Here is a 26,370-nt window from a genome sequence, read left to right as displayed (position 1 = left end):
TGTACTTTTGACTGGTCCATGTTGCGTTTTGATTTTTTGTGAAAATTAAGCCATCTTAAAACTTATCAGACGGCTGTATGCTATTTTTGTACGCTATCTGATTGCTTTTGCATGTAAAAGTATATGGAAAGTTCATAATTACTTTCTTCCTGGTGCCTTGGAAGTTTTAAATTAGAAGTGAAATTATACAAAACATATATGTATTACTAAGTTAATGTCTTTTGATAAAAATTAGTGCATTTATAACTTGAATGATATAACAGTTTCACTATCTGTACAAATTTACATTTCTTATACATCATATTTTATGCAATTAATTGAAAAATAAGAGTTATTTTTGCACTTAACCCAAAATTCATTATTAGAATGAGTATTTTAAGTACAAATGAATTATTGCTTGATACTCAATTTTGATGAATAAGTAAGTTGGCAGCTGTACCAACTTATATTATATTGCTTACTTGATTTCTGTACATACATAAGGAAGTAAGATCAGAAAAGTGTGCGATCATTTCTGTTAATGCGATTTTGTGTATTTCCATGTGTTAAATTTAAGTACTACAGGCTGAATGGTGCTTCTCCTACTGTACGACCTTTGATTGAAAAACCAGTTCTTTTATTAATGGATAATCATGAAAGCCATGTCAACACTTCTATTATTGAGTTAGCTAAATGAAGTTAGTTAGATGAATGATTTGGCATAATTTTAATCACATTTCATTCTCAGACAACTCACAAGTTGTAAAACGTTAATTATGGTTAATTAATTAATCATAATTAACGTTAATTAATCATGATAAGTTATTTGATTAATAGTTCATTTTTTCTAAGGGGCATGTTTATTCAAAGTATAATAAAAAATTTTGATTCATTTTTTAATGGAATCATTCACATCATTTTTCGTCTTTTTTATTTCGTCATCCCATTCAACATTTGAAATATCTTGGATATATATGGATAAATAAATAATTCTTGGATAAATTCCGCTTTTTTAAAATCTTTAAAGCACCTCCTAACAATACCCAGCAAACATGTCAGCGTTGAATCAACGTTGAAAACCGGTCGCAAAAGATGTTGCGGAAACGTTGACAAAGTAATCGATTTTGCAAAGATATGTAACGCTGTTAAAGACACGTTGATTAAACGTTGTTGCGTAACGTTGAAAAAACGTTACTAAAAGACGTTACAAAAAGGTCGCAACTAAACGTTGAAAAAATGTTACTAAAATAGCGTTGCATAAACGTCGCAACATAACGTTGAAAAAACGTTACTAAAAAAGCGTTGCTTTAACGTTGTTAAAGTAGTCGATTTTGCAAGGATTTGTAACGTTGATAGTAAAACGTTGATAGTAAATCAGGACAATAAAAAATAAGCAGAAAGTCTAAATTAGGACAAAAGCTCGTCACGCTAAAAGTGAAAATGACAAAAAATACAACATTAAAAACCAGCTTTATTTTACATTTTTGTAATGACTACAAGAATTATTTCTTGGAGATTGGGATTTTTTTTTACTTTAAGTTAAAGTAAAAGTTTAACACTAAAAAACCCTCTGTCACGAATTAGAAACTTCGTAAAAGCAGAAAGTACCAAACCAGCAAAAACAAAAGTAAAGTACTGCCTTATCATGTCTGCTACCACTGCCATTTCTGCCAGCACTGCCTAAAATTGCAAGAAAATAGTAAAAATTGAATGGAGAAGTTGGAGTTGCCAAGTCACCATTTTTCTCTTTGCTTTATTTTTTAGTTTTTGTCAAAATGATATTTTTTTCTTTTTTGTTATGGTTTTTTAAAATCAGGACATTTTGGCACCTGATCAGGACAGTCAGGACAGACCCTTCAAATCAGGACAGTCTTGATGAAAATCAAGACTATGGTAGCCCTATATATAAATATATATATATATATATATATATATATATATATATATATATATATATATATATATATATATATATATATATATATATATATATATATTTATTAAAACGAATAAAAACACCTTTTTATGGAACTCTGAGTTTCATGCCTTTCGACAATCATCAGCCATTGTGTGTGTGTGTGTGTGTGTATATATATATATATATATATATATGTATATATATATATATATATATATGTATATATATATATATATATATATATATATACATATGATTTGAATGTTGACATCTTGTATAAGAGTGTATGTTATGTTAATAAAAAACATCAAATAATACGAATTCTCTAAATACAAATATTAATTTATGATGAAATTTTCGCTGGATTATGGTTACCAGCTGGTAACCATAATCCAGCGAAAATTTCATCATAAATTAATATTTGTATTTAGAGAATTCGTATTATTTGATGTTTTTTATTAACATATATACATATATATATATATATATATATAATATATATATATATATATTATATATATATATATAATGATAATATATATATATATATATATTATATATATATATATATAATATATATATATATATATTATATATATATTTGTATATATACACGTAAATTATATATATACATTATATATATATATATATAATGTATATATATAATTTACGTGTATATATACAAATAGCTGTCATGTTTTGAAAATGTTTGAAAAACTTTTCTACCACAGGATATTTGCCCACTTAAATTCCTCCTCTAACCAAAAGTTTTTTAATGATTTATTACTCCAACAACTAATTTTAAAATGTCCAAAGTTTGCTACTGACTGAGCTGAAAATTATATTTGTATACATTTATGTGAAATTTAAAAAAAAAGCATGTATATATTATACAGACAAACAAACACACAATATGTCTCTAAAATTTAGTCTATTAACATACTAAATTTAGTCTGATTTATTATATATTATTAGTTTTGATATTACTTTGTACATCTGAACATTATTAAAATGAGGTACTATTTCTAACTAAGAAATAACTTTTTTTAAAAAGTTGAGCATTTTATTAAAATGGTCAACTTAAAATAAAATAAAAATGTAGACAAAAATAACCTGAATAAATCGAATTTACCCTGAGATTTATGTATATTATATACAATTTGATATAAAATCTAAAAGTTTTAAATTAGTCGCAATAAAAATAGGTTATAAAATAAATCTTTAAAATATTCTTTATACCATCTGCATGCATTCTGTTAAGTTTTCCTTGCCTTTCCATTACGGCAAATTATTTTTGTAATGGCGGCATCAATGAGACAAAAATTGTCAATGTGCTACTTCCTCAACGTTGCAAAAGCAACGTTTTATTAACGTTGGCAAAAAAACACTTTTTCAACGTTTTTTAATTACCACATTTTCAACGTTGGTATATGTAACGTTGAATAAACGTTGTTTTATAAATAACTTTAATACGTTGAAAAAGCAGCTAATGTCTAACGTTGATAAACCTTAAACTTTGCGACGTTTTTACTGTGATTATTTGCGTACATTTATTCAACGTTGAATAAACGCGATTTTTTGAGAAGATAATATACGTTGAAATTTAAACGCTTTTTCAACGTTGAAAATGTAACGTTTAAAAAGCGGTTTAATTTTAACGTTGATAAAGCATAAATTTTGAAACGTTTTAAAGTGGCTTTTTTGCGTAAAGTGATTCCACGTTGAATAAACGTTTTATTTTGAGAAGCTAAATTACGTTACAATTTCAACGCTTATTCAACGTTTCAATTTACCGCGATTTAGTATACAAAAACGGACATTGATTCAACGTTGAAAAGACGTTGTTTTTGTCACTGTAACGCTTTTTCTACGCTGCGACCGGTTTTCAACGTTGATTCAACGCTGACATGTTTGCTGGGTAGGTTCAGATGAAGTTTGCGTTTTTGAATGTAACATAACTATAATCTAAGCAAGGTGATAAGCGGTAAGATTGTCTGAGACTATAGTTTAAAAAATATTATCAATTACTGACTTAGGTTGTGCGTCTAGGCGGTATAGTAAAAGGAAAAAGAGAATTTGAAACGATTGATTCTAAAAAATGTGAAACCTCATTGGATTGATCGTATTTGAGCAAGTCAAAGTTGAAATCTCCATTAACAATTTCTTTTTATCGAAGCAAATTTTAATCTTAGGAAAAAAGTAAACAAATATTTAACTAAAAAACAGTTGAACTGCACAATTCACTGCGTAAAAGAGAAACTAATTATGATAAAAAAAAAACAAACAAAAAAAAACACGTTCTACTTGAGTCAAAAGAACTTTTTTTAAGCGATACCAAAATTCCTAATATAAATAAATAATATAAATAACAGATTGATTTATCTATAAAAACAGAATAATATGCATGTATAAATAATTTAAAATATAGTTTTTAACTTACAATAACATAATATATTGTAAGAATAGAGATACAATCCATAATTGAGATTATATCTGTTTTTCAGTGGCGGATTAAGACTTTTCGGGGCCCGGGGCTATTTAAAAGTAGGAGGCCCCGTTCCACTCACAACGACAAAAATGAGTAAAACAAAGACTTTCTTGAAAACGCTATCACTGATATTTATTTATATACAAATTTTATATTTATTTTATTGAATTAAGTTGAGTGATTTTTTTCTGCTTTTCTTCCCCGCAAACTCTGCAATCACATCGCTGAAATCTAAAGTTTCAAATAATTTTGACTCAATAGTAAATCTTGCTATATTACTTAAACGACTATGGACCATTGTTGATCGGTGCATGTTCTTAACTCTTTTAAGAGTAGAGAATGATCTCTCAGCCTCGCAATTTGTTATGGGAATAGTTAGAAACAAGCGATATGCTATATAAACATTTGAAAATACATCAATAATATCGGTTTCAACAACCCAATTTAAAACATGCAGAGGAATCAATGTGTTTTCAGTCTCAGATTTATCTTTTTTATGCGAAAAAAACCCCTGGAGGCTGCAACTTTAATAATGTTACAAATTGTTTTATTTCAAATATGAAACTATCTTCTAAATCATTTGAGTACACGTCTACAATTTTTTTCGCGCTAACTTGCAATTCCATGGTACTAATAGTTAACAGCTTCGATAGAAATCCAAATAATTTATTTACGTGGTTGTAACCATCACTTCTTATTGTTAATTGTGTCACAGGTTTGTCAATAATGACAAAAAATGTATTCACTCGAAACTTGTCGGATACGCTTAAAGAATCAACTTGGTTTTCTCCGTTGCTCAATTTTTTAATTACCTTTCTTTTGTTCTTATCCGAATAGTCTTTTTCAATAAACGAGCTAAGTTTTTTTTGTAGAAGTAGTTGCGCTCCTTCGTTGTCAAAGACCGGAAAAAAATATGTAATGCAGCGTTTTTGTTGACAGTTATTTTATTTTTGTGCTTTTGTTTTCAGACAGTTTAGTAAATTTAACTTTGGCTCTTTTAAGTTAATAAAAGATTTAATTTTCAGAGTTAATAAAAAATTATTTACTTTGAATCGGGGCCCCTAAAATTGTGGGGCCCGGGGCTATAGCCCCCCTAGCCCCCCCTTGATCCGCCACTGCTGTTTTTATTTAGACAATGTACCCTGCTACAAACATTTTTTAGGTAATGTATATGATGATAATTATTCCAGATGGTTAAGAAAAGTAACCGGCGTAAGGAAAAGTTTTAACTGTTTAAGAACAAAATCCATAATAAGACATAAAATATGTAAAAAATATTTTACAATCTTGCAAGTATATAAAATTTAAATTTGAAATAAATCGTTATTAAATTTACTTAGAAAATTAGAAAAATGATATTTACAGAGTTTGATGCTGAGTAACTTAAAATGCTGAGTAAATTTGAAACAAAAAAGTTAAATATCACAGATAAAACGTGAGATATACGAAGCAATATCACGCTGCCACCAAAGTAGACAAAACGGTAAAATGTATTCAATGACAATCAAAATTACTATTATAAATGAGTTTCAAAAACGGTTTCTTGTCAAATAAAAAATTACCGCTGTACTTGCTGTTTTTTTTTTTACGTTATAAGGTCTTAAATTACCGCTGTACTACTGACGTTTTTGGGTTTTAAAACTTAAAAACAATCAAGCGAACTTTAAAAAAAAATTACAAAAAAATCATTTAAAATTACACCCACGACAAAAAGAGAAAAGCGGGAAAGAACAATTCAACAAAGTATCAAAGCTGTTTATAACAAAAAAAGATCATAACTCAAAAGCTGCTAATTTTTTAGCGAAGCTAAATTATTGATCCAGAATCAGCGATGTTTGTTCCTTTCTCCGAACGAAAGCATGACTTTGAAAAATAAAAATATTATGAGAACCAAAATAAAAATTTATTGTTTAATAATAATCATTTTCTTCTCCAGTTATTATTTGTCCTAAAATAAAATTTCGAAATTTAATAGAGAAGCTAGTTAAAGAAATTTCAAGTTCAAAATCTAGAGATAATTTTATCTTTCAAATAAATTAACGTTAAATCTGGCAGAATGTCAAACTTAAAATATTCTTTTAGCACTCTTACCGCAGATAATCAAGCCGACATTTTTCGTTTAAATGCCGCAGAATGCCGCAGAATGCCGCAGAATGCCGCAGAATGCCGCAGAATGCCGCAGAATGCCGCAGAATGCCGCAGAATGCCGCAGAATGCCGCAGAATGCCACTGAATGCCGTTGAATGCCGTTGAATGCCGTTGAATGCCTCAGAATGCCGCTGAATGCCGCAGAATGCCACAAGCCGCTACAGTATTTAGAAAGAAAGAAATCGTGGAATTTGGAGTAAGTCTTTTTCTTTGTACATAAAAAGTCATGGGTAAATTTTAATTTATAAAATTCGCGCGGGTAATAACAAAGCTCAATGACGAAACCCAGGATAGAACCAAAAAGAATTTTTTTCTTTGTAAATTATACGTAAACTTTAATTGAAAATTCAATTAAAATTTACGAATGAAAATTCAATTAAAATTTACGTATGACTATTTCACACGGGTTATAACAAATATTAACACGGGTCATTACAAAAGTAATGCCGAAACCCGGGATTGAACCAGGGACCTTCAGATCTTCAGTCTGACGCTCTCCCAACTGAGCTATTTCGGCTTTCTACACATCAGTATATTACTATATTTATACTATAATATATATATTTCTTCTGTAGTTAACACTGAGCTTTAAAGTAATTTTAGGGATATTTCAAATAACTTCTACGCTGTCATTTTATTTTAACATTTATTCGAGCGATGCAGTTTTAAAAGTCACATTACGCCAGGGTGTCCCAAAAAATTGTTGAAATGATGTGCAGCAATATTTCCATATTCTATTTGCATCCCAAATGACAAATGAGATTTACATTTTGGTTTTAAGGAAAAACCAATTGGTAAAAGATTTAAATCCGAATGGTTTGCGTAGTAAGTCACACTCTAATCAAAAATCAAAGATTTTTTTTTGCGTTTTCCCACGTAAAAAGATTGAAAATGGAAAGGAAAATAAATAGATTAAAAACTTACATAATTACTTAGGGCACTTCTTTATTCATAGTAAAATTTTATCACATATATAATTATAATATATTTAACATATTTATGCATTATTTAAACATACTTACTATTTATTGCCTGAAACTCTCGCTGAATATGAATTTTTTCCACTCAAGATTGTAGTGCTTTGCACTTTAAAACATAGTGTAAACAAACTAGTTTATAAAGAAAGCGCGTGTTAGCGAGTCGAAAAATATATCAAACCTGAAATGTTAAAAGTTTGAAGGAAAGCTGGCCTTAATAATTTGGCCATTGAAGCTAAATCCATCAGCATCAGCCAGTCCTTTCTAGGATTCTAAGCCCCCCCCCCCAAAAAAAAAAGTGCTAAAGAAAACGAATTTATGAATGATAGCCAAAGATTATGTTAAGATCAGTGCTCTCAAAATTGAAGATCATATCTGATAGGAGGAGAAGTGGAAAAGAGGAAAAGTATTCAATTAAAAAAATATTTCTTTATTAAAAAGATGAACGGACCAACTGCACTTCAGTAAGAACTGAAAAAAATTCAGACGAATTTCAAATTTTGAACTTTGAGTCTTGCTATTTCTTGAAGTAAACCGTTATCAATGCAGAAGCTATTTTTCTAGTGAAGTGCAGTAAACCAAATACCATTTCGTTCCAAGTCACAAAAAAAAAAATTACATTTTCTGGTTTTACTTTTATTATAGCACTGTTAATCCCTAAAATTATGACTGGTGAAGCGAGTCAAGAATTAAAGAGATCTTAAATTCCCCAAAAAAGAAATATAATGAGGTATACAAATCAAAGGAAATGAGAAACATTATCATTTAAATCACGCCTGAAGCGTGCTGATTGGTACTAATGCAGAAGCATCAGCTAGGTTTAAAATAGAGATAAGATCTCAACTAACTTTCTTTCAGTAATTCTATGTTGATAAAATTGCTGAAAGAAAGGTAGGTTAGGCCAGTCATAATTCTATATTGATAGAATTGCTGAAAGAAAGGGAGGCCAGTCATAATTTTATTTTATTGCGCAACTTTAATTTGTTAGTTTTATTGAAAAGAACTTGATGCGATGTTGTGTAAGCATCTAAAGAAAACGGCAAACAAATCCCCAAATTTGACGCACAATTTTGTGCCTTTTTTAACGCCCTTTTTTTTTTTCATCATTTCCAAAGATGAAAATGATGAAAAAAAAAAAAATTCTCTCAAGCGTTAAAAAAGGCACTTAGTAATCAACAAAATTCTTGTAGGGAAAAAGCTAAAAAAATTTTTCATTTTCATCACTCGAATTGGTCCTCGCGTAGTGTAGAACCCAAAACAAAATCATTTGACAATTAATTTTAAAGAAAGGTATTTATTCAAGTTCGAATCTCTGACGCCAACTTAGTTTTCTTTACCGGCGAAACAATTAAATTAGGCAATTCTGCAACAAATAAAATTTAAAGGATCAGAGTTGGAAAAGACCTCTGTTTATCAAAATAGTTTTAAACGTTCATTGAAAGCAAAAATATGCTGGTAAATAAAAATTCCTAAAAACCCAGAAATCCTCTAAAAGGCATTAAGCTTTCAGGAATAAATTTTGAATGAGCATAAATAAAAATAAAAAAAAATGAATGTAAATAAATATAAAAAAATATAAATAAATGTAAATAAATATAAATGAATGTAAATAAATATAAACGAATATAAATGAATATAAATGAATGTAAATAAACAACACACTTTAAACTGGTGCTCAATTCCGCTAAATTATAATTTTTTTTGTCTCTGCAACATTTAATGCTATATTTTTAACATTAAACTTATTAATAATTTTAAAGTTACAAAATGTTATAGATATAAAATTATTGTTTTAATGAACTTTAATTGGTAGTTATTATGAATTTTACAAAGAGCAGCTATACTCTTTGTATAACTAAGTGCAACTTTAAAACTGCAATTTAATGTTCATTCGTTTTCTTGTTCTTCCTCTTCAAACTCTCCTTCTTCTTCAGCAGTAGCATCTTGATATTGTTGGTATTCAGAGACCAAATCATTCATGTTTGATTCTGCTTCAGTGAACTCCATTTCATCCATGCCCTCACCAGTGTACCAATGAAGGAAAGCCTTTCTTCGGAACATGGCTGTGAACTGCTCTCCAATGCGTTTAAAAAGTTCTTGAATGGCCGTACTGTTTCCAATAAACGTTGCTGACATTTTTAATCCACGCGGGGGAATATCGCAAACAGCTGTTTTGACGTTGTTTGGGATCCATTCCACAAAGTAAGAGCTGTTCTTATTTTGAACATTGAGCATTTGCTCGTCTACCTCTTTCATAGACATGCGTCCACGGAACATGGCTGCCACAGTCAAATACCGTCCATGACGTGGATCACATGCAGCCATCATGTTTTTAGAATCAAACATTTGCTGAGTGAGCTCAGGTACAGTCAAAGCACGGTATTGCTGAGAACCGCGGCTAGTGAGAGGTGCAAACCCAGGCATAAAGAAATGAAGACGTGGGAAAGGTACCATGTTGACAGCAAGCTTTCGAAGATCAGCGTTTAACTATAAATACATTTAAAAAATGCTTACCTTTAAGTATAAGTTAAAGCAGCCCTATTTAAAATAGCCGATACTTTTTAAACACGTTTAACCAAAAAAAATATTTTCAGTTATGTGCTTTGTTTAAACTCACCTGACCAGGAAAACGCAGACACGTGGTTACACCACTCATGGTTGCGGACACAAGATGATTTAAGTCACCATATGTTGGTGTTGCTAACTTTAATGTTCTGAAGCATATGTCGTAAAGAGCCTCATTGTCGATACAGAAAGTTTCATCTGTATTTTCAACTAATTGATGGACTGATAGAGTAGCGTTATAGGGTTCAACAACAGTATCCGAAACTTTGGGCGATGGTACAACGCTAAACGTGTTCATGATTCTGTCAGGGTATTCTTCACGAATTTTAGAAATTAGAAGTGTTCCCATACCTGACCCTGTACCGCCCCCAAGAGAATGTGTAAGTTGAAATCCTTGTAAGCAGTCACAACTTTCAGCTTCTTTTCTCACAACATCAAGTACTGCGTCAACAAGCTCAGCTCCTTCAGTATAATGTCCTTTAGCCCAATTATTGCCGGCTCCACTCTGTCCAAAAACAAAGTTATCTGGTCTAAAAATTGCTCCAAAGGGTCCAGATCTTACGGAGTCCATGGTACCAGGCTCCAAATCAACAAGAACAGCTCTCGGAACATATTTTCCTCCTAAAGATATTAACTATTCTTGTAAACAGGTTCTAGGAACTTAGAAAAAACGTTTTTGTAAAAAACGTTTAAGTTTGTTACTATAATAGTTGTTGCTGCTTGAAATATAACTACATAAGTATTTTCAATGTTGATTTGGCGTACCTTTTAAAAACAATTCACTAACGGCAACTTTCGTTAAAAGTAAATTGTTGTTTTCATTTTAAAAAAAGGTTTAAAATTTTTTACCTGACCCTTCAGCGTAGTAAACGTTTACTCTCTCAAGCTGAAGATCAGAATCACCGTGGTACATACCAGTTGGATCAATACCATGTTCATCGGATATTACCTCCCAAAACTAAACAGAAAAAAAAAAGACTTGTAAAATGAAATTTGTGAATGAAGAAAGCAGTTAAACAAATATTCAATATTAAGTCTTATCCAATACCTTAGCGCCGATTTGGTTTCCGCACTGGCCAGCTTGGACGTGAACTATTTCTCTCATGTTGATTGAGTATCTTCGGTCGCAAATGAGTTTTTCAACTTACAAACAAAAATCTGTTCAAAATTAGTTCTTTAAATATTTTATGGAAAAGTTTTGGCGTTTATTATGAAACTATGGCAAGAGTCCGGGGGTAGGCGTAATATAAAAAGTCTCTTGTCAAAGTCAGTATTTGCTGATTGATTGTACACCTACTTTCCACAATTACGGGCTGCGTGAAAGTCGCTCTGATGCAACTGCATTGACAAAACAAAGAGTTTTTTCAAATCAATGAGAAAGATTTCTTTGATTTCAAAAAATTCAAAACAAATAAAAATTGAACTCTTTAAGAAATATAAACCTCCTATGTTGGATATAAATAGACTATTGAATAAAACGTTAAACTCATCCATTTTTTATCAGTTTTTCAGCGAATCCCTTGAATGCTTTAAGCTTGAATATGATTCTTAGTCTCCTCGGCAACCAATAGTCACAATGTCGAGCGCCGAACACAAAAGAACTTTAAGACTGTTTATTTTTTTTAAGTTATCGCAACGCTGTTGATAGAATTGATGGAGTGCAGTTTATTACTTAATTCACCACTTTTTATGAAAGTGAAACATAAAAGCATCAAGTTATTTTTCTTTAAATCTATTCCAATCTTAATTTTTAATTTTAATTTTCTTCATTTCGCACTTCTCATTCATTTCTTCAATTTCTCAATACGATGAAAAGGATTAAAATATAAGGAAAAATAATATTTGAAATAAAAAATATATATTCAAAAAAAAATATTAATAATAAAAAATAAAAGCAACAATAAAATAAGTTTTAAAAAAAATGTGATTAGAGAAAAGTTTATTCGTATTGTTATTAAGTAGGTCTCTCCCTTGAATTTAACAATAAAAAAAAAAGGTTTTTCATTTAAAATAATTTTTAAGAAATAGGTTTTCCGAAGGTTTTCCATTATTCAGAGAAAACCATATTTTAACATGATTTTAACATAAATTCTTATTTCGAAAAACAGTTAAATAGTATTTTAACTAAATTTTCTCATTGAAAAAAAAAAAAAAACGTTTTCTCGCTGAAAATGATCTATTAAAATCTAAACATTCGTGGTGTTCCAAAAGAATAAAAATCAACACCACCATTTATCATTCCGACATCATTTATAAGTATGCTTTTTGAAACGTAACCCATTTTTGTGGGAAAATTAAATCAACCCAAGAGTTTTTAAGAAAGAAAAGCCTTTTCATAACTTTTTCAAAAAAAGTTATTTTAATCAAAGTAGTACTTTTATGTATATATCACCTTCATGAAAATGCCATCTTCGTAGAGAGTAAAAACTCAAATAAGAAGCTTGATATAAAAATCTAAAAAAAAACTACCAATAATAACATACTATTACTTGAACCATAATATTTATGACAGTCAATCGTACTTTTTTAACAGTCTTATTCAAGTAGGGGCTCTGAAAGAATTTTTAGTGCCATCTTTTAGTGAATGAATGCCACATTCACTAAATTGGAAGCATACAATTTAATGTCCAGATCCCAAATAATCTCGAAAAAAATTGTTTTAGAAATTAATTTTTCGTAAATGTCGCCTTTATCAAAAAAGAGGAAAATTTTCTCGATTCTTCTTCTTTTTCATCTTCCAATAGTTAACTGTATGCAGCAGAACATTTTTGAAATCTCAAATCTCAAATCTTCAAATCTCTTTTTTTATCGAACAAAGATATTCTTTTGCTGAGATGGTGTTCTTTTGACAATGTGCTGTCTTGCTTTTGCTTTGATTAAATATATATTTTTTAACTAAAAGATTTCTAAAAAATTTATTTTTAACAAGAGATTGTGTGACCTTTTTAACTAATTGAAGTTCATTAGTATCTCAGATGAACTATCTCAGAAGAACTCATTTGAACAATCAAGAATTGCATATTTTAAATATCATTTACAGTACTTAAAGAATAAACTCGATTTGTTTTATGGGTAAAAAGTTTTGCTGCTTGAAAATTCTAGATTCGTATTCTTAACGTCAAAACTGACCAAATTGTCTGTGACCCTGTTCTTTAAACCATTCAGCATTTTCAACTAAATTTCCTCTATGCATTGTCATTACCTGCTTGATCGTCCGAGCTGATTGTAGTTTGAAAATTTTCCTATTTACTAGTTCAGAAGTGGGAAGGAGTGAAAGCATGAATGCTCTCAAAAGTTTATAAAGGCATTTTATGCTTAAGGAGAATTTTTTTTAAGAGATTGATGGCGAAAGCTTTTAAAAATAAATGTATGTTTTTTTCGTTCTCTAACGGAATCTATTGGAAGCGTTTGACTGACCTGGAGAGATATTAACTATATTTTGTAATATGTTTATTATAATCAATACAATTGATTTTATTTCATTATTAGGTTTAATAATCCCAAGTTAAATAAACTCTTAGTAGTAATGCTATTTATATATGCTGGACTAAGATGAGTGATGGGCGCGTTATCCTAATTTACAACACGCTTCGCCCCACGTCTCAATTCACGCAATCGCGCGTATTGTTTTGTGGGCTCTTTTTTCTTGTGTTTAGTTTAACATAAGATATGAACTTTAGTCAAATAAAAGCTAAAGAGGTGTTAAAAATATCACATAAATAATTAAGTATAGAAATCTACTATGTTAAAATTATGTTATGTTAAAACAATAACTATGATAACAGACATGAGAACAGACGCAAGGTACTTCATCTTGATAAATAAAAATATATAATTTTACGACACAATTCCACTTTATAAAGCCATTTTAAAAACATTGTTTGATGTTTCCAAAGAAGTCTGCAATATAAAGTCTATTCAGCAGATGGATCGAAGATGTTTCATTTCGATATGAAACGAGTAATCAAAAACTTGTTTTAAAATCACACACAAAAAAAGACACAATAAATAGTTCAAACTTGTCTGTGCATATTGTCAAACTTGTCGAGGCTTCATTGTATTCAAGTTCAAGAAAAAAAAAAATTAGAGAACAAAACAATGTGTCTGCAAATGAATTATTTTTAACGAAGCAATTTAAATCGTTGTTCCACTGCTATCTAAATAATTTAACTCCTTTTGTTTCGAAACAAACGTTTGTTTTAAAACTATATCGATTTATCATGCATAATTTTAAATATTCCTTTGTATATATTCTTTTTTTATTTATGTCGTGTATTGAAAACATCCTTAATTTTTAAATATCATTTTTTCAAACTACCATTTTTCAAACCACCATTTTGGCTGTATGCACAATAAAAGCATAAATAATTTCCTTATTTGTGTTTTCATTTTAAAAAATTAAAAGTTAATTTTAAAAAATTTTAAAGAATTTTAAAAAATTTTTATCTGCACTTTTTAGGTTCGATTCGATCAGGAAAAACTGATGCCCGTTCATTCTTATCACTTATCGAGTTAAACATCGGTTGATTTGTTGATTTATTTGAAAGTTACAAATAATTATGAAATATTTGTTTTCAACACTGTTATTTACAATTTGTTTACTAAAAACAAAAAAAGTTTTGTCAACCGATCCTCAAAAGGTTTCAGAAGATTTCGAACTCAAAAAGCTAAAACTCAAAAAGCTAAAAAAAAAAAAAAGAAAGAAAAAGAAAAAGGCTGTTTTAAAAATGTGGTGTTTCAGCACTAAACTAAAAATTATCTTTGAAAAATAAATATAAGTTAGAAAAAAGTAATAAATTGTGGAAAAAATTTTTTACTTCTTTTTTTCCAAATTCTATATTTTAATCTGGGCATTAGAACGTTCCTTTTTTAAAAAAAATTCGATAAAAAGTGCAGTTATAACTGATTTTATTCCAGGAATTAAAAAGAAATTTTTATTTTAGGGAGTTTATTTTTAATTGTATTTTTAAATGAAAGAAATACAAGAACATAGTTTGGCAAATCATTCTACCAGATATCGTTGAATTACCTTTAGATACTTGGATATGGTGTAAAGTCAGCAATTACTAGTCGACCAATCAGAGGATAGCTCAAGGGCGTTAAAATTCTGATTGGTGCAGAAGTCATTAAAAATTTATATACATGAATTTTTTCTTTTAAGATTTGAAAGCCATTCAACTTGGAAAAGGGAGGCAAAAGTCTGTTGCTTAGTTTTAGAGTTGGATGAAGAATTTATTTTCTATTTTGTATTGATTAAGCTTAAATTTTGGAGAAACGTTTACAAACTTTTTTTCTCATAATATTTTGTTTGCATCAAATAAAAAATTTATTGTTAAGGTTGAAAAGTTAATGTAAATTCGTTGAATAATCGAGAAGAAAATTTTCCGCCGCTTTTTATTATTTTTTTCCCCGGTTGTGTATTTTCTTAACGTAAAAAGTAAGTGATTTTAATATCTCAAGAGAATTTTAAAAATCAAAAATTAATTATTTTAGCAGCATTAGGCTTTGGAGAACGCTCGGAACCGACCATGCGTGAAATTGTACATGTTCAAACCGGACAATGTGGAAACCAAATCGGTGCTAAGGTACGTATTAATAACAAAAGAAAATAATAATAATAATAATAATAATAATAATAATAATAATAATAATAATAATAATAATAATAATAATAATAATAATAATAATAATAATAATAATAATAATAATAATAATAATAATAATAATAATAATAATAATAATGATAATAATAATAATAATAATAATAATAATAATAATAATAATAATAATAATAATAATAATAACAATAATAATAATAATAATAATAATATTAATAGAATGTTTTTTTGTCAATTAAAGTTGTATCGAAAGTACAACTTTAATTGAGAAAAAGTTACGATTGCGTAATGTATAAATAGATTTGAGTTGTTTTTTTTTCTTCCGAAAATCCTTCAGTAGTTAATTATATGGTAGGGTAAATAGTGGCTTAAAATAAAATGAGAATTTTCTTGAGTTCTTTATTCTCAAACTTGACCCATAGCGAAAAATCGCAGAAGTTTTGATTTGACTATAATAACTTGTGATTGCAATAGCTTGGTAAAGAGGTTGACCTTTCTAAATTAAAAATTAATGTTAACTAAAAATTGTAAAACAAAACTCCTTTCAAAGAGCAGAGCATAAAACTGAATTATAACCCTTCAACCTCCTTGTTTAGTTTTGGGAAGTGATATCTGATGAACATGGTATTGACCCCACAGGTAACTACCATGGTGACTCTGACCTGCAACTTGAAAGAGTAAACGTGTACTATGCAGAAGCAACAGGTAAATCAAAGTAAATAAATATTCTAAAAAAACAAAAAATTAAAAATTGAGCTTTTTCTAATTTTATTTAAAGGGGGAAAATATGTTCCGAGAGCTGTTCTTGTTGATTTGGAGCCTGGTACCATGGACTCCGTAAGATCTGGACCCTTTGGAGCAATTTTTAGACCAGATAACTTTGTTTTTGGACAGAGTGGAGCCGGCAATAATTGGGCTAAAGGACATTATACTGAAGGAGCTGAGCTTGTTGACGCAGTACTTGATGTTGTGAGAAAAGAAGCTGAAAGTTGTGACTGCTTACAAGGATTTCAACTTACACATTCTCTTGGGGGCGGTACAGGGTCAGGTATGGGAACACTTCTAATTTCTAAAATTCGCGAAGAATACCCTGATAGAATAACAAATACATTTAGCGTTGTGCCATCGCCAAAAGTATCAGATACTGTTGTTGAACCTTACAACGCAACGCTATCGATTCATCAGCTGGTTGAAAATACAGATGAAACTTTCTGCATTGATAATGAAGCCCTTTATGACATATGCTTCAGAACATTAAAATTGACTACACCTACATACGGAGACTTAAATCATCTTGTGTCCGCAACCATGAGTGGTGTAACCACGTGTCTGCGTTTTCCTGGTCAGGTGAGTTTAAACAAAGCACATAACTGAAAATATTTTTTCTGGTCAAGCGTGTTTAAAAAGTATCGGCTATTTTAAATAGGTAAACATCTTTTAAATATATTTATAGTTAAACGCTGATCTTCGAAAGCTTGCTGTCAACATGGTACCTTTCCCACGTCTTCATTTCTTTATGCCTGGGTTTGCACCTCTCACTAGCCGCGGTTCTCAGCAATACCGTGCTTTGACTGTACCTGAGCTCACTCAACAAATGTTTGATGCTAAAAACATGATGGCTGCATGTGATCCACGTCATGGACGGTACTTGACTGTGGCAGCTATATTTCGTGGACGCATGTCCATGAAAGAAATAGACGAGCAAATGCTCAATGTTCAAAATAAGAACAGCTCTTACTTTGTGGAATGGATCCCAAACAACGTCAAAACAGCTGTTTGCGATATTCCCCCACGTGGATTAAAAATGTCAGCAACGTTTATTGGAAATAGTACGGCCATTCAAGAACTTTTTAAACGCATTAGTGAGCAATTTACTGCCATGTTCCGAAGAAAGGCTTTTCTTCATTGGTACACTGGTGAGGGTATGGATGAAATGGAGTTCACTGAAGCAGAATCAAACATGAATGATTTGGTCTCTGAATACCAACAATATCAAGATGCTACTGCCGAAGATGAAGGAGAAGCGAATGACGATGAAGAGCAGCAAGAAAACGATGAATAATTGTGACAGTTTTTCAAAGTATATATATTTAAGGAAAAGTTCTACTTTACTTTTGCGCACTGGATGCAATTTGTTAACTTTATTCGCATAAAATTGAGTTTATGAAAAAATAATTGTATAAGTATTATTTTGTTGATATGATAATGAATATATAGTTATTGAAATGCCGTGTGAAGAACTTTTTTTTCTTATCATTACTTAATTAATGAACTTGTGTAGTAAGTCTTAAAATGACATTTAATTATATAATATAAGAAAAATTTGTTGATCGTATAAAAACAACAGTTCTCTTACAATCTGTTTACTCAATCTGCAACGTGCGTACTCTTTTTCTTCACATTTCCGTCTACCATCGCAGTCTTTAATAAAACCCGGTTTATTGCATAACACACTCACCACATTTTACTATCTTTTTTCCATATACGAGATGTAGAATGAACGAAAGTCAAAGGAGATATGAGTTCCATATATCTTGTTATCAGTTCCTGACTTGTGATGGTGTTTTCAATCTGATTATGATGATTTTTTTCATGTCCATATTCCACGCTGTTGAACTTATATCTGTTGATATTGTGTCATTGCTGTTTCCGATTATGTAATTTATTTATCTAATCTAGATGGATCCTGCCGAATGATTAAATCCACTGATTTATGAATACATAAGCTGGATTTTTGTCATTTTTATGCTTTTTAGGTTCTTTCTGCTAAAAAAAACTCGTCAAAGTTTTGTATAACCCAGTACGCAACCTTTAAATCGTCGACGGAATTCTTTTTTGTCCACCATGTAAGTATTCAAGATTTACAATATATTTCACGTTTAAATCAAAGTATAACACACAGATATAAAGCATAACCTTTCAACTTCGGACAATTTCAAAGCCACAAGTAGTGATAAAGAAACGTATGATTGACTTTTTTTCTGCTGTAAAAGATGGGACCACAATAATTGGAGAGGTTGATAGTTAAAAAAAAAAGAAACTGTTGGTGATCAAAAAAACCTGTTTAATTATTATGAAGTAACATTAAAGAAACATGGTTAGGAATCCCTGGATCCCGTAGTTTTTTACAATCCCGAAATCCTGGGATTGAGCGCTTAATTCCGGGATTAAAACTTCTTAAGGTTCTAAGGAAAAATAGCCAACCGTTTTTCTTAATTCTTATCTCATAGTCTTATTTGGTTGAATATTTTTAAACTCAAATTTCGTCAGCTAAGATTTGAGTATTTTCAAGTAAAATAGTCAATCAACAGTCATAAAAACTGGCAAATCTTAAAATTTTGTTTCACGGTATAAATATGCTTACGTGTTTTGACTAATTGGGTTAGAAAAGTACACAGGAAAGTTTCAAGTTTTTTCGAATTACATGCTGGTTGTTTGTCAACAGCATTTAAGATTATGTTTATAGTTATGTGACAATCTATATCTATAAGTAATAACTTTGGGTGTTCAGATTTTTTTAACAACCCAAATAAAAAGGACATTCTTGTGAGAGTTCACTGAGTGCAAAATTGTTTTCAGATTTGAAAGTGGCCCAACAAAAGGTCTAAACCTAACCTTTATAATAAATAAATAAACCTATCAACAGCTACTACTTTGGCGAGTAAACCAGACAAACCAGATGAATAACCATTAAAAGCCTTAAAATTCGCACTAATTTTTGAAAATGGTAGGTTGTAAAAACAAGTAAACAAGAAAATACTTTCGGTAAAATAATCTACTTTATATCATTTTCCCATGAATTTCAAATAAATTATTTATGTGTGAACCATCGGCCTTTATCACACCCTCAATTCTGGGCTTAAACCTCTTACATATCTTCAGGATATACTAATTGAACATAGCACTCACTTGTTTAATGACAGAGGGCATCAGAGCTACAGTACTGTTGTGACCAGATCAACAGGCCTTTGACTCAACATATGCCCGTATTCTGTAATCCAAAGGGTTTAAATCTGGGGAGCTTGGTGCAGATAAAGTTTTCTCTCAAAAACACGGCATATTTTTTTAGGCCTCTCCTGGGTTTTTCTGGCTGTATAGGATGGAGTCCCATTCTACTGATACACAATTTTAGCATCAGGGTTGAAATAAGAGATAATCCATGGCCAGAAATGCCCCTCTAAAATTTTCATTTACTTTGATTTTGACCCCTGAATCAAGCTTTTTCATCGAAGAATAGAAATATTTGTTGACCTTTATTAAGGATGGACAAAAATTTCTTACTTCTCTTAGCTCGTTCGGCTTTGACTTATTAAATAATACGGTGCCTATTGGATCTAGCTCTAGAATCGGCCTTCAGGTCATATTTAACAATGTTTCTGACAGTGTGCTCACTCACAGAGAGTTCCTAAGCTGTCCTTCTCATCGATCAGATTGAATTGAGCTGAAATCGGCCTTTGACTGCTCTAATAAGCCTCACAGTCCTCACTGTCTTTGTCTTACCATTTCCTGGTTTCTTTTCTATGCAACATTTTAAATTGACTTAAAATATCATGCACAGCTCATTTAACCATTCCAAGTCTTGCTGTAATGTCCTAGCGCGAACACCCGAGAAATGAATGTCAATGGCGATCTTTTTTTGACAGTCATCGTAAAAAATCAAACTTTTCATATTATTACTTGTTTACGGACAAAACGAAGATTTCAAAATCATAAATAAAAACAATGGTTCCAACAAAAAAAAAAGTTATAATAGGGCGTCAAAGTTATTGCGGATTTTAAGGGCGCATGCTACAGAACAAGACGAAAAATCACTTCTCGCTACATATGCCTGATTGACAGCTTTATAAGGGATATCATTTAATGTTATATGCTGTTCAATTGATTTATATACAGGTCTTATAGTTACAGATTCAAAAGTTAATCCACGTATATACTCAACACAATGCGCAAAAGGGTTGTAGGTTACAGCCAAATATAACTAATTCTTTAACCAATGAAACACCAGGAAAAAAGCCTGTATTCGATAAAGAAGAAAGATTTTCTGTATCTTTAGATGAATGGACATGATTACGTAACTGTCGTTGTATGAATATTAATTTGCATGCACTCTTATAGTCACAGTAAAAGTTACTGTCAAAGTCTTTTGTCGTCGGAATACAAATTTGTTTATCTACGACTTTGCCAACGTTTTAGTAATAAAACTTAAAGACGCTAATCACTTTATCAGACAAAAATTACATTTAGCTCTCCTTCTTCGAATACAACAAAGGGAAACAATTATAAGTAGAGGATCTCTTAATGGTATAACCAATGATTAGTAAGAGTTTAAAGTGAAGCACGTGACAGTTCCTTTTTCAATTAAACGTTGCAAGTTAACACTTAATTCAAAATAGACTAGACACTTATGAGTCCGAAGTTGAACTTTCTGTCTGGAAATTGTATCTGGTTCTCCAGATTCTCCTCTTGAACAACATTTAAGTAATTCAGATTAACTCAAAAACGCTATAAAAAAGCAAATTTACCGAGGTTTGACGGTCAAAATACTGACCGTCAAATATACATGCTATTTACGGAAACGACTTATTAGTAGAAAATTCATGACCTAATTTAATGATTACGTTTTCAACGACCAAGGGTGGATGGTATAGAACAAATACGTACGTATTTACGCAAACTGTCTGACCAACGCTTTTTAAGCATTACCAGAAAATCTGGATTTTCGTTTAGTAATTACCAGGATTCAGCCCTTCGATACTTTGAATAAAACTTGAGCAGCGTTGATTTTAATTTTCCTAAAATAAATTAATGAGTTATCTCCTTCGATTTAAGTCAATTATTAGTGAAATGGGCAGAGTGAGTCGATTCATTAGAGAGGTTATGTATCCATCAAACATGTTTAACGCCTTCAATATGCCTATTCAGATGTCACGTAATAGAACCTATTATATCACTTCTTTCAATTTTGACAGGTTCCTGCAGCTTCTGCAGAGTTAGGAGACCTTTATGTGGGAGTTGTCACCGCCGGAAAAAAACACCCGGCTTTGATAATTTAGAGGTTTACAGCTTAGAATTTCTGAGAAAAGGTGAAAAACGTAAATCGGGAAGAAAAACTATTGAAGGGCAATGCACAGACAACAAAGATTTACTATGGTCCGCATCATAACGGATAAATTTTTCAAAAAAAAATTGGTAGAGGTGTATTATACAATATAAATTGCATAATGACTGCAATTTTTAAATCGAGTACCACTTCCTGGGGTAAAAAATTATCCTGAGGAAAGTAACATACTAATGCTTCACAAAAACTGCACAAGGAAAGATATTTGAATGCTTTTCAGGATAAAAACACCAAACCCATCTCAAATCAAAGGAAAAAATTAACTATACAGAACAAAATCTATCTCAACTTTATATTTAAATAAAATTTCGACATTGCTACAAGTTACTTTCTTTTTTGACAATTTACGCAGCATCCTCTTCCTCACCTTCCTCTTCATCAAACTCTCCTTCTTCTTCAGCAGTAGCATCTTGATATTGTTGGTATTCAGAGACCAAATCATTCATGTTTGATTCTGCTTCAGTGAACTCCATTTCATCCATACCCTCACCAGTGTACCAATGAAGGAAAGCCTTTCTTCGGAACATGGCAGTAAATTGCTCACTAATGCGTTTAAAAAGTTCTTGAATGGCCGTACTGTTTCCAATAAACGTTGCTGACATTTTTAATCCACGTGGGGGAATATCGCAAACAGCTGTTTTGACGTTATTTGGGATCCATTCCACAAAGTAAGAGCTGTTCTTATTTTGAACATTGAGCATTTGCTCATCTACCTCTTTCATGGACATGCGTCCACGGAACATGGCTGCCACAGTCAAGTACCGTCCATGACGTGGATCACATGCAGCCATCATGTTTTTAGCATCAAACATTTGTTGAGTGAGCTCAGGTACAGTCAAAGCACGGTATTGCTGAGAACCGCGGCTAGTGAGAGGTGCAAACCCAGGCATAAAGAAATGAAGACGTGGGAAAGGTACCATGTTGACTGCAAGTTTTCGAAGATCAGCATTTAACTAAAAATACATAAATAATAAAATGTTTACATTTTTTAGTATGAATTCTATTAAATCCTATTTGTAGTAGCTGATACATTTTTTAACTTGATTGACCAAAAAAAAAAAACATTTTCAGTTATGTGCTTTGTTGAAACTCACCTGACCAGGAAAACGCAGACATGTGGTTACACCACTCATGGTTGCGGACACAAGATGATTTAGGTCTCCATATGTAGGTGTTGTCAATTTTAAGGTTCTGAAGCATATGTCGTAAAGAGCCTCATTGTCGATACAGAAAGTTTCATCTGTATTTTCAACTAATTGATGGACTGATAGAGTAGCGTTATAGGGTTCAACAACAGTGTCTGATACTTTGGGTGATGGTACAACACTAAATGTATTCATGATTCTGTCAGGGTATTCTTCGCGAATTTTAGAAATTAGAAGTGTTCCCATACCTGACCCTGTACCGCCCCCAAGAGAATGTGTAAGTTGAAATCCTTGTAAGCAGTCACAACTTTCAGCTTCTTTTCTAACGACATCTAAAACTGAATCAACAAGCTCAGCTCCTTCAGTATAATGTCCTTTAGCCCAATTATTACCGGCTCCACTCTGTCCAAAAACAAAGTTATCTGGTCTAAATATTTGTCCAAATGGACCGGATCTTACGGAGTCCATGGTACCAGGCTCCAAATCAACAAGAACAGCTCTGGGAACATATTTACCACCTAAAATATATAGTGATGTACAGTTAGATATTTGTAGACTAAAAATTAAAAGAAAAAGGCATTTTGAGGCGTATCAAAAATAGACCTCTATTTTGTATTCAACACTAATTATTCCTCATTGAAACAATATTTTATGGTTTACTGAATGTTTGCCAAAAATGTAATCTTATTAAATTTAGGTGAATATTTTTTTTTATCTCTTTTTTAAATATTTATAAAAATGTTTACCTGTGGCTTCATTATAATATACATTAATTCTTTCTAATTGAAGATCAGAATCACCATGATACGTCCCGGTGGGGTCAATACCATGTTCATCAGATATGACTTCCCAAAACTAACAAACAATCAAGTGATATTTTATTAAAAAGAAAATAATTTTTGCTATCAATTTTTATTAAGCGTTAAGTAAAATCCATAAAGCATTCGAGAAAATGAAATCAAAAAATATAACTAGTATGAACTAGTTAAAGACAACCACAAATCAAGTATATGGAATTTTTGAAGGATTTTAAAAAACTACCTTGGCTCCAATTTGGTTACCACATTGACCGGCTTGCAAATGAACTATTTCTCTCATTTTGGTTTTTTTTTAGTAAGAGCTACAACACCTACAAGATAAGTATTGAAGATATTTTAAATTTAACCTAAATCAGCGGCTTGAAATAAGGGGACCTTGATATATTTTTTGTGATCCAGAAGATTGATGTTGCTATGGAGTTTTTATTTAAAAGGGCGTTTATAAATAGTTTATTTTTAATTTAACTAATTTATTTTCAATGTTAAAAATTTAATAAGCAAAAAAAGATTACAAATTTTATTTATTATTAGTTATAAATAAAAATAAATTTTTTTTAAAATTTTTATGTAATATCAATAATATAAAAAAGATTTTGCAACACCCGTATTTAAAAAATTTTGCTGCTTAAGCTTTGAATTCTTAAACCAATCAAACTTAACAACGTGTTTAAAGTAAAATAAGATTGGTTTATATTCGCAATGGCGCGTTAAAAATGTCCTAAAATTAATATTGCATATAACCTCGTGTTGAATTGAGAGGAAGGTCGGTCTGATCAACGGCGATAACGTCTAAATGCTATCCAGCTGATTAACTTTAGCTCTAATTTTTTTCCTAATTAATTTTACCCTTAAATCTTCAATAAATTTGGATTCAAATTTACCTGCCAAAAAAATTGAATAAGCTTCCTTATTAACTGTTTTTAATTAGCGCCGTGCTTTTATTATTTGCAATATTACTTGTTAAATGTATAATGCACTAATGGGGAAATTAAGTTGCTTATTGAACTATGCTCTGTTAAGTAAATACATATTAAAATATTTTAAAAATACTTGTAGTTATTTAGTTTTCAATTTTGATAAACAAAACTCGAAAGTCTTAAATAAGTATTGGATTATTCTTTTAATCGCTTTTATATTTTGGAAGTGTTTATTTTTGCTTGTAACTGTTTATAATTAAGGAAGATATGAAGATAAGGTATCATTTTTATTGCTTTGCAATCAAATAAAACGCAATAGATATAGATTTTTTTCCTTTCTTGATATTACCATGGATTTTAAAAGTCCAAGGTAATATTAAGAAGGCAAGAAAAACCGACATTTATTGAAAATCAGTTCATCATTAGTCAATTCGATAATAATCTTTTAACAAGTTTAGAGTTTTAATAGAGTTCGAAGTAAAATGAAAATAATAAAAACAAAAAATAATATAAATTATGAGTTTAAAATGTTTTTCCTATGAGAATTTGTTTATTTTTGTTGTTAAAGAAAACGTTTTTAAAAAATCAATTTTATCAATATTTTATGAGGGTTATTTTAAAAATAAAACGTATTATGCGTGGATATTGCCAATTGAATTTTGAAACATTTAACGTGATCACAATATAAATGTATGAACTAATTCATTTTTTCTGTAAAAGAAACGGTAAATTTGTATTTAAATATTTAGATGGATTAAAAAATTATGCATAATGCACATTCAATCTCTTTGGGAAAATCTGGTTAATCTAATAAATTACAGTAAATCAGGTTAAATTAAGTAATGCCACCCCTCTCACACCTGTAATGCCACCCCCACGCACCTGCAATGAAGTTAACCAAAACGTCCAAGAATCGGGTTGAATAAAAGAGATGAATTAAAAATTCAAATTGAAAAAAACTTTTTGCAAATTTGCAATATGCTTCGTTAATTTTGTTCAGAAAAAGAGTATTCACATTTACTCATTCTGAACTAAACAAGTTTTCGTTTTACTTTTATTTGCATCTCTCAAATAAAACAAATTCCGTTTGTGTTCAATAAACTTATTAACGAATAAGGATATTCTTAAACATGCCGTTTATAAGAACATCGTGGTGAGAAACTTGTTAAAATTACAAATTGATATTTTACTTTTAAGGTATAAAGATCAACACCACGCTAAACCTTTAACGCCACTTATAATCTTTTTCAAGTTTCTAAAGATTGATAGTGCTTTAACACTGTTGATAAACAACGCTGATCGAATTATTCTTAGCAACAGAATTCTTAAGTATAAAAAAATATGTGAGTTGCTAGGAAACACGTCTGGCCCACGATCTTCTTATTAAGGAGTGGATCTTGTTAAACGTTTTACGATAATGCAATTATAAAACTTTCATTTCCTTAATCAACTGCATGAGAATTTTGTATGATATCAATCTATAAATACACAGCTTAAAGTTTAATTTCTTTAAAAAGGCTTAACATAATTGACTTTGACGTTAGGTTGTGAACTTTTTAAGTTCAATTGTTTTGTAAATTTTCACACTGCTACATGTTTGTCTGTGGCGTATATTTGTAAATCTTATACGTCTCTCAATTTTATTTCATCCAAAAACAAACCAAATAAAAGATTTTACA

The 26,370-nt window shown here is 30.4% G+C and overlaps 3 protein-coding genes and 1 non-coding gene across 6 annotated transcripts; 1 reads left to right on the top strand and 3 right to left on the bottom strand.

The window, feature by feature from the left end:
* Nucleotides 1–3,737: 3,737 nt before the first annotated feature.
* LOC145187508 (tubulin beta chain-like) lies at nt 3,738–17,922 on the top strand. Of its 3 annotated transcripts, XM_090097971.1 has the most exons (6): nt 3,738–3,815; nt 6,468–6,729; nt 15,111–15,660; nt 16,290–16,398; nt 16,472–17,040; nt 17,147–17,922. In XM_090097971.1, exons 3-6 carry the CDS (start codon nt 15,604–15,606, stop codon nt 17,753–17,755), a joined length of 1,344 nt encoding a protein of 447 aa, XP_089954097.1. In that variant the 5' UTR covers nt 3,738–3,815; nt 6,468–6,729; nt 15,111–15,603; the 3' UTR covers nt 17,756–17,922. The 3 variants fall into 3 exon arrangements, with proteins under 3 accessions (XP_089954097.1, XP_089954085.1, XP_079920044.2); XM_090097959.1 differs by lacking the exons at nt 3,738–3,815; nt 6,468–6,729 and adding an exon at nt 13,844–13,879; XM_080063918.2 differs by lacking the exons at nt 3,738–3,815; nt 6,468–6,729 and having other exon boundaries at nt 15,017–15,660.
* On the bottom strand, nt 6,978–7,050 carry Trnaf-gaa (transfer RNA phenylalanine (anticodon GAA)). The gene has a single exon. It is a non-coding gene; the product is annotated as a tRNA-Phe (tRNA).
* Nucleotides 9,173–11,572, bottom strand: LOC145188106 (tubulin beta chain-like). Its single transcript, XM_090097980.1, has 5 exons — nt 11,518–11,572; nt 11,124–11,413; nt 10,925–11,033; nt 10,128–10,696; nt 9,173–9,997 (listed from the first exon to the last, which is right to left on the bottom strand). The coding sequence occupies exons 2-5, from the start codon at nt 11,178–11,180 to the stop codon at nt 9,398–9,400; spliced, it is 1,335 nt and encodes a 444-aa protein (XP_089954106.1). The 5' UTR covers nt 11,181–11,413; nt 11,518–11,572; the 3' UTR covers nt 9,173–9,397.
* A 4,167-nt stretch (nt 17,923–22,089) lies between the features above and the next one.
* On the bottom strand, nt 22,090–24,170 carry LOC145187507 (tubulin beta chain). The gene is made up of 4 exons (XM_080063917.2): nt 23,998–24,170; nt 23,703–23,811; nt 22,906–23,474; nt 22,090–22,764 (listed from the first exon to the last, which is right to left on the bottom strand). Exons 1-4 carry the CDS (start codon nt 24,052–24,054, stop codon nt 22,156–22,158), a joined length of 1,344 nt encoding a protein of 447 aa, XP_079920043.1. The 5' UTR covers nt 24,055–24,170; the 3' UTR covers nt 22,090–22,155.
* Between the last annotated feature and the right edge of the window lie 2,200 nt (nt 24,171–26,370).

This window comes from Hydra viridissima, unplaced genomic scaffold, assembly GCF_058129835.1.
Source record: "Hydra viridissima isolate aposymbiotic clone 2 unplaced genomic scaffold, HvirCarnegie_v1 scaffold_1, whole genome shotgun sequence".
In the NCBI taxonomy this organism is placed as follows: domain Eukaryota; kingdom Metazoa; phylum Cnidaria; class Hydrozoa; order Anthoathecata; family Hydridae; genus Hydra; species Hydra viridissima.
Note: the sequence above shows the minus strand (reverse complement) of the source record. Positions and strands in the feature narration are given on the sequence as shown.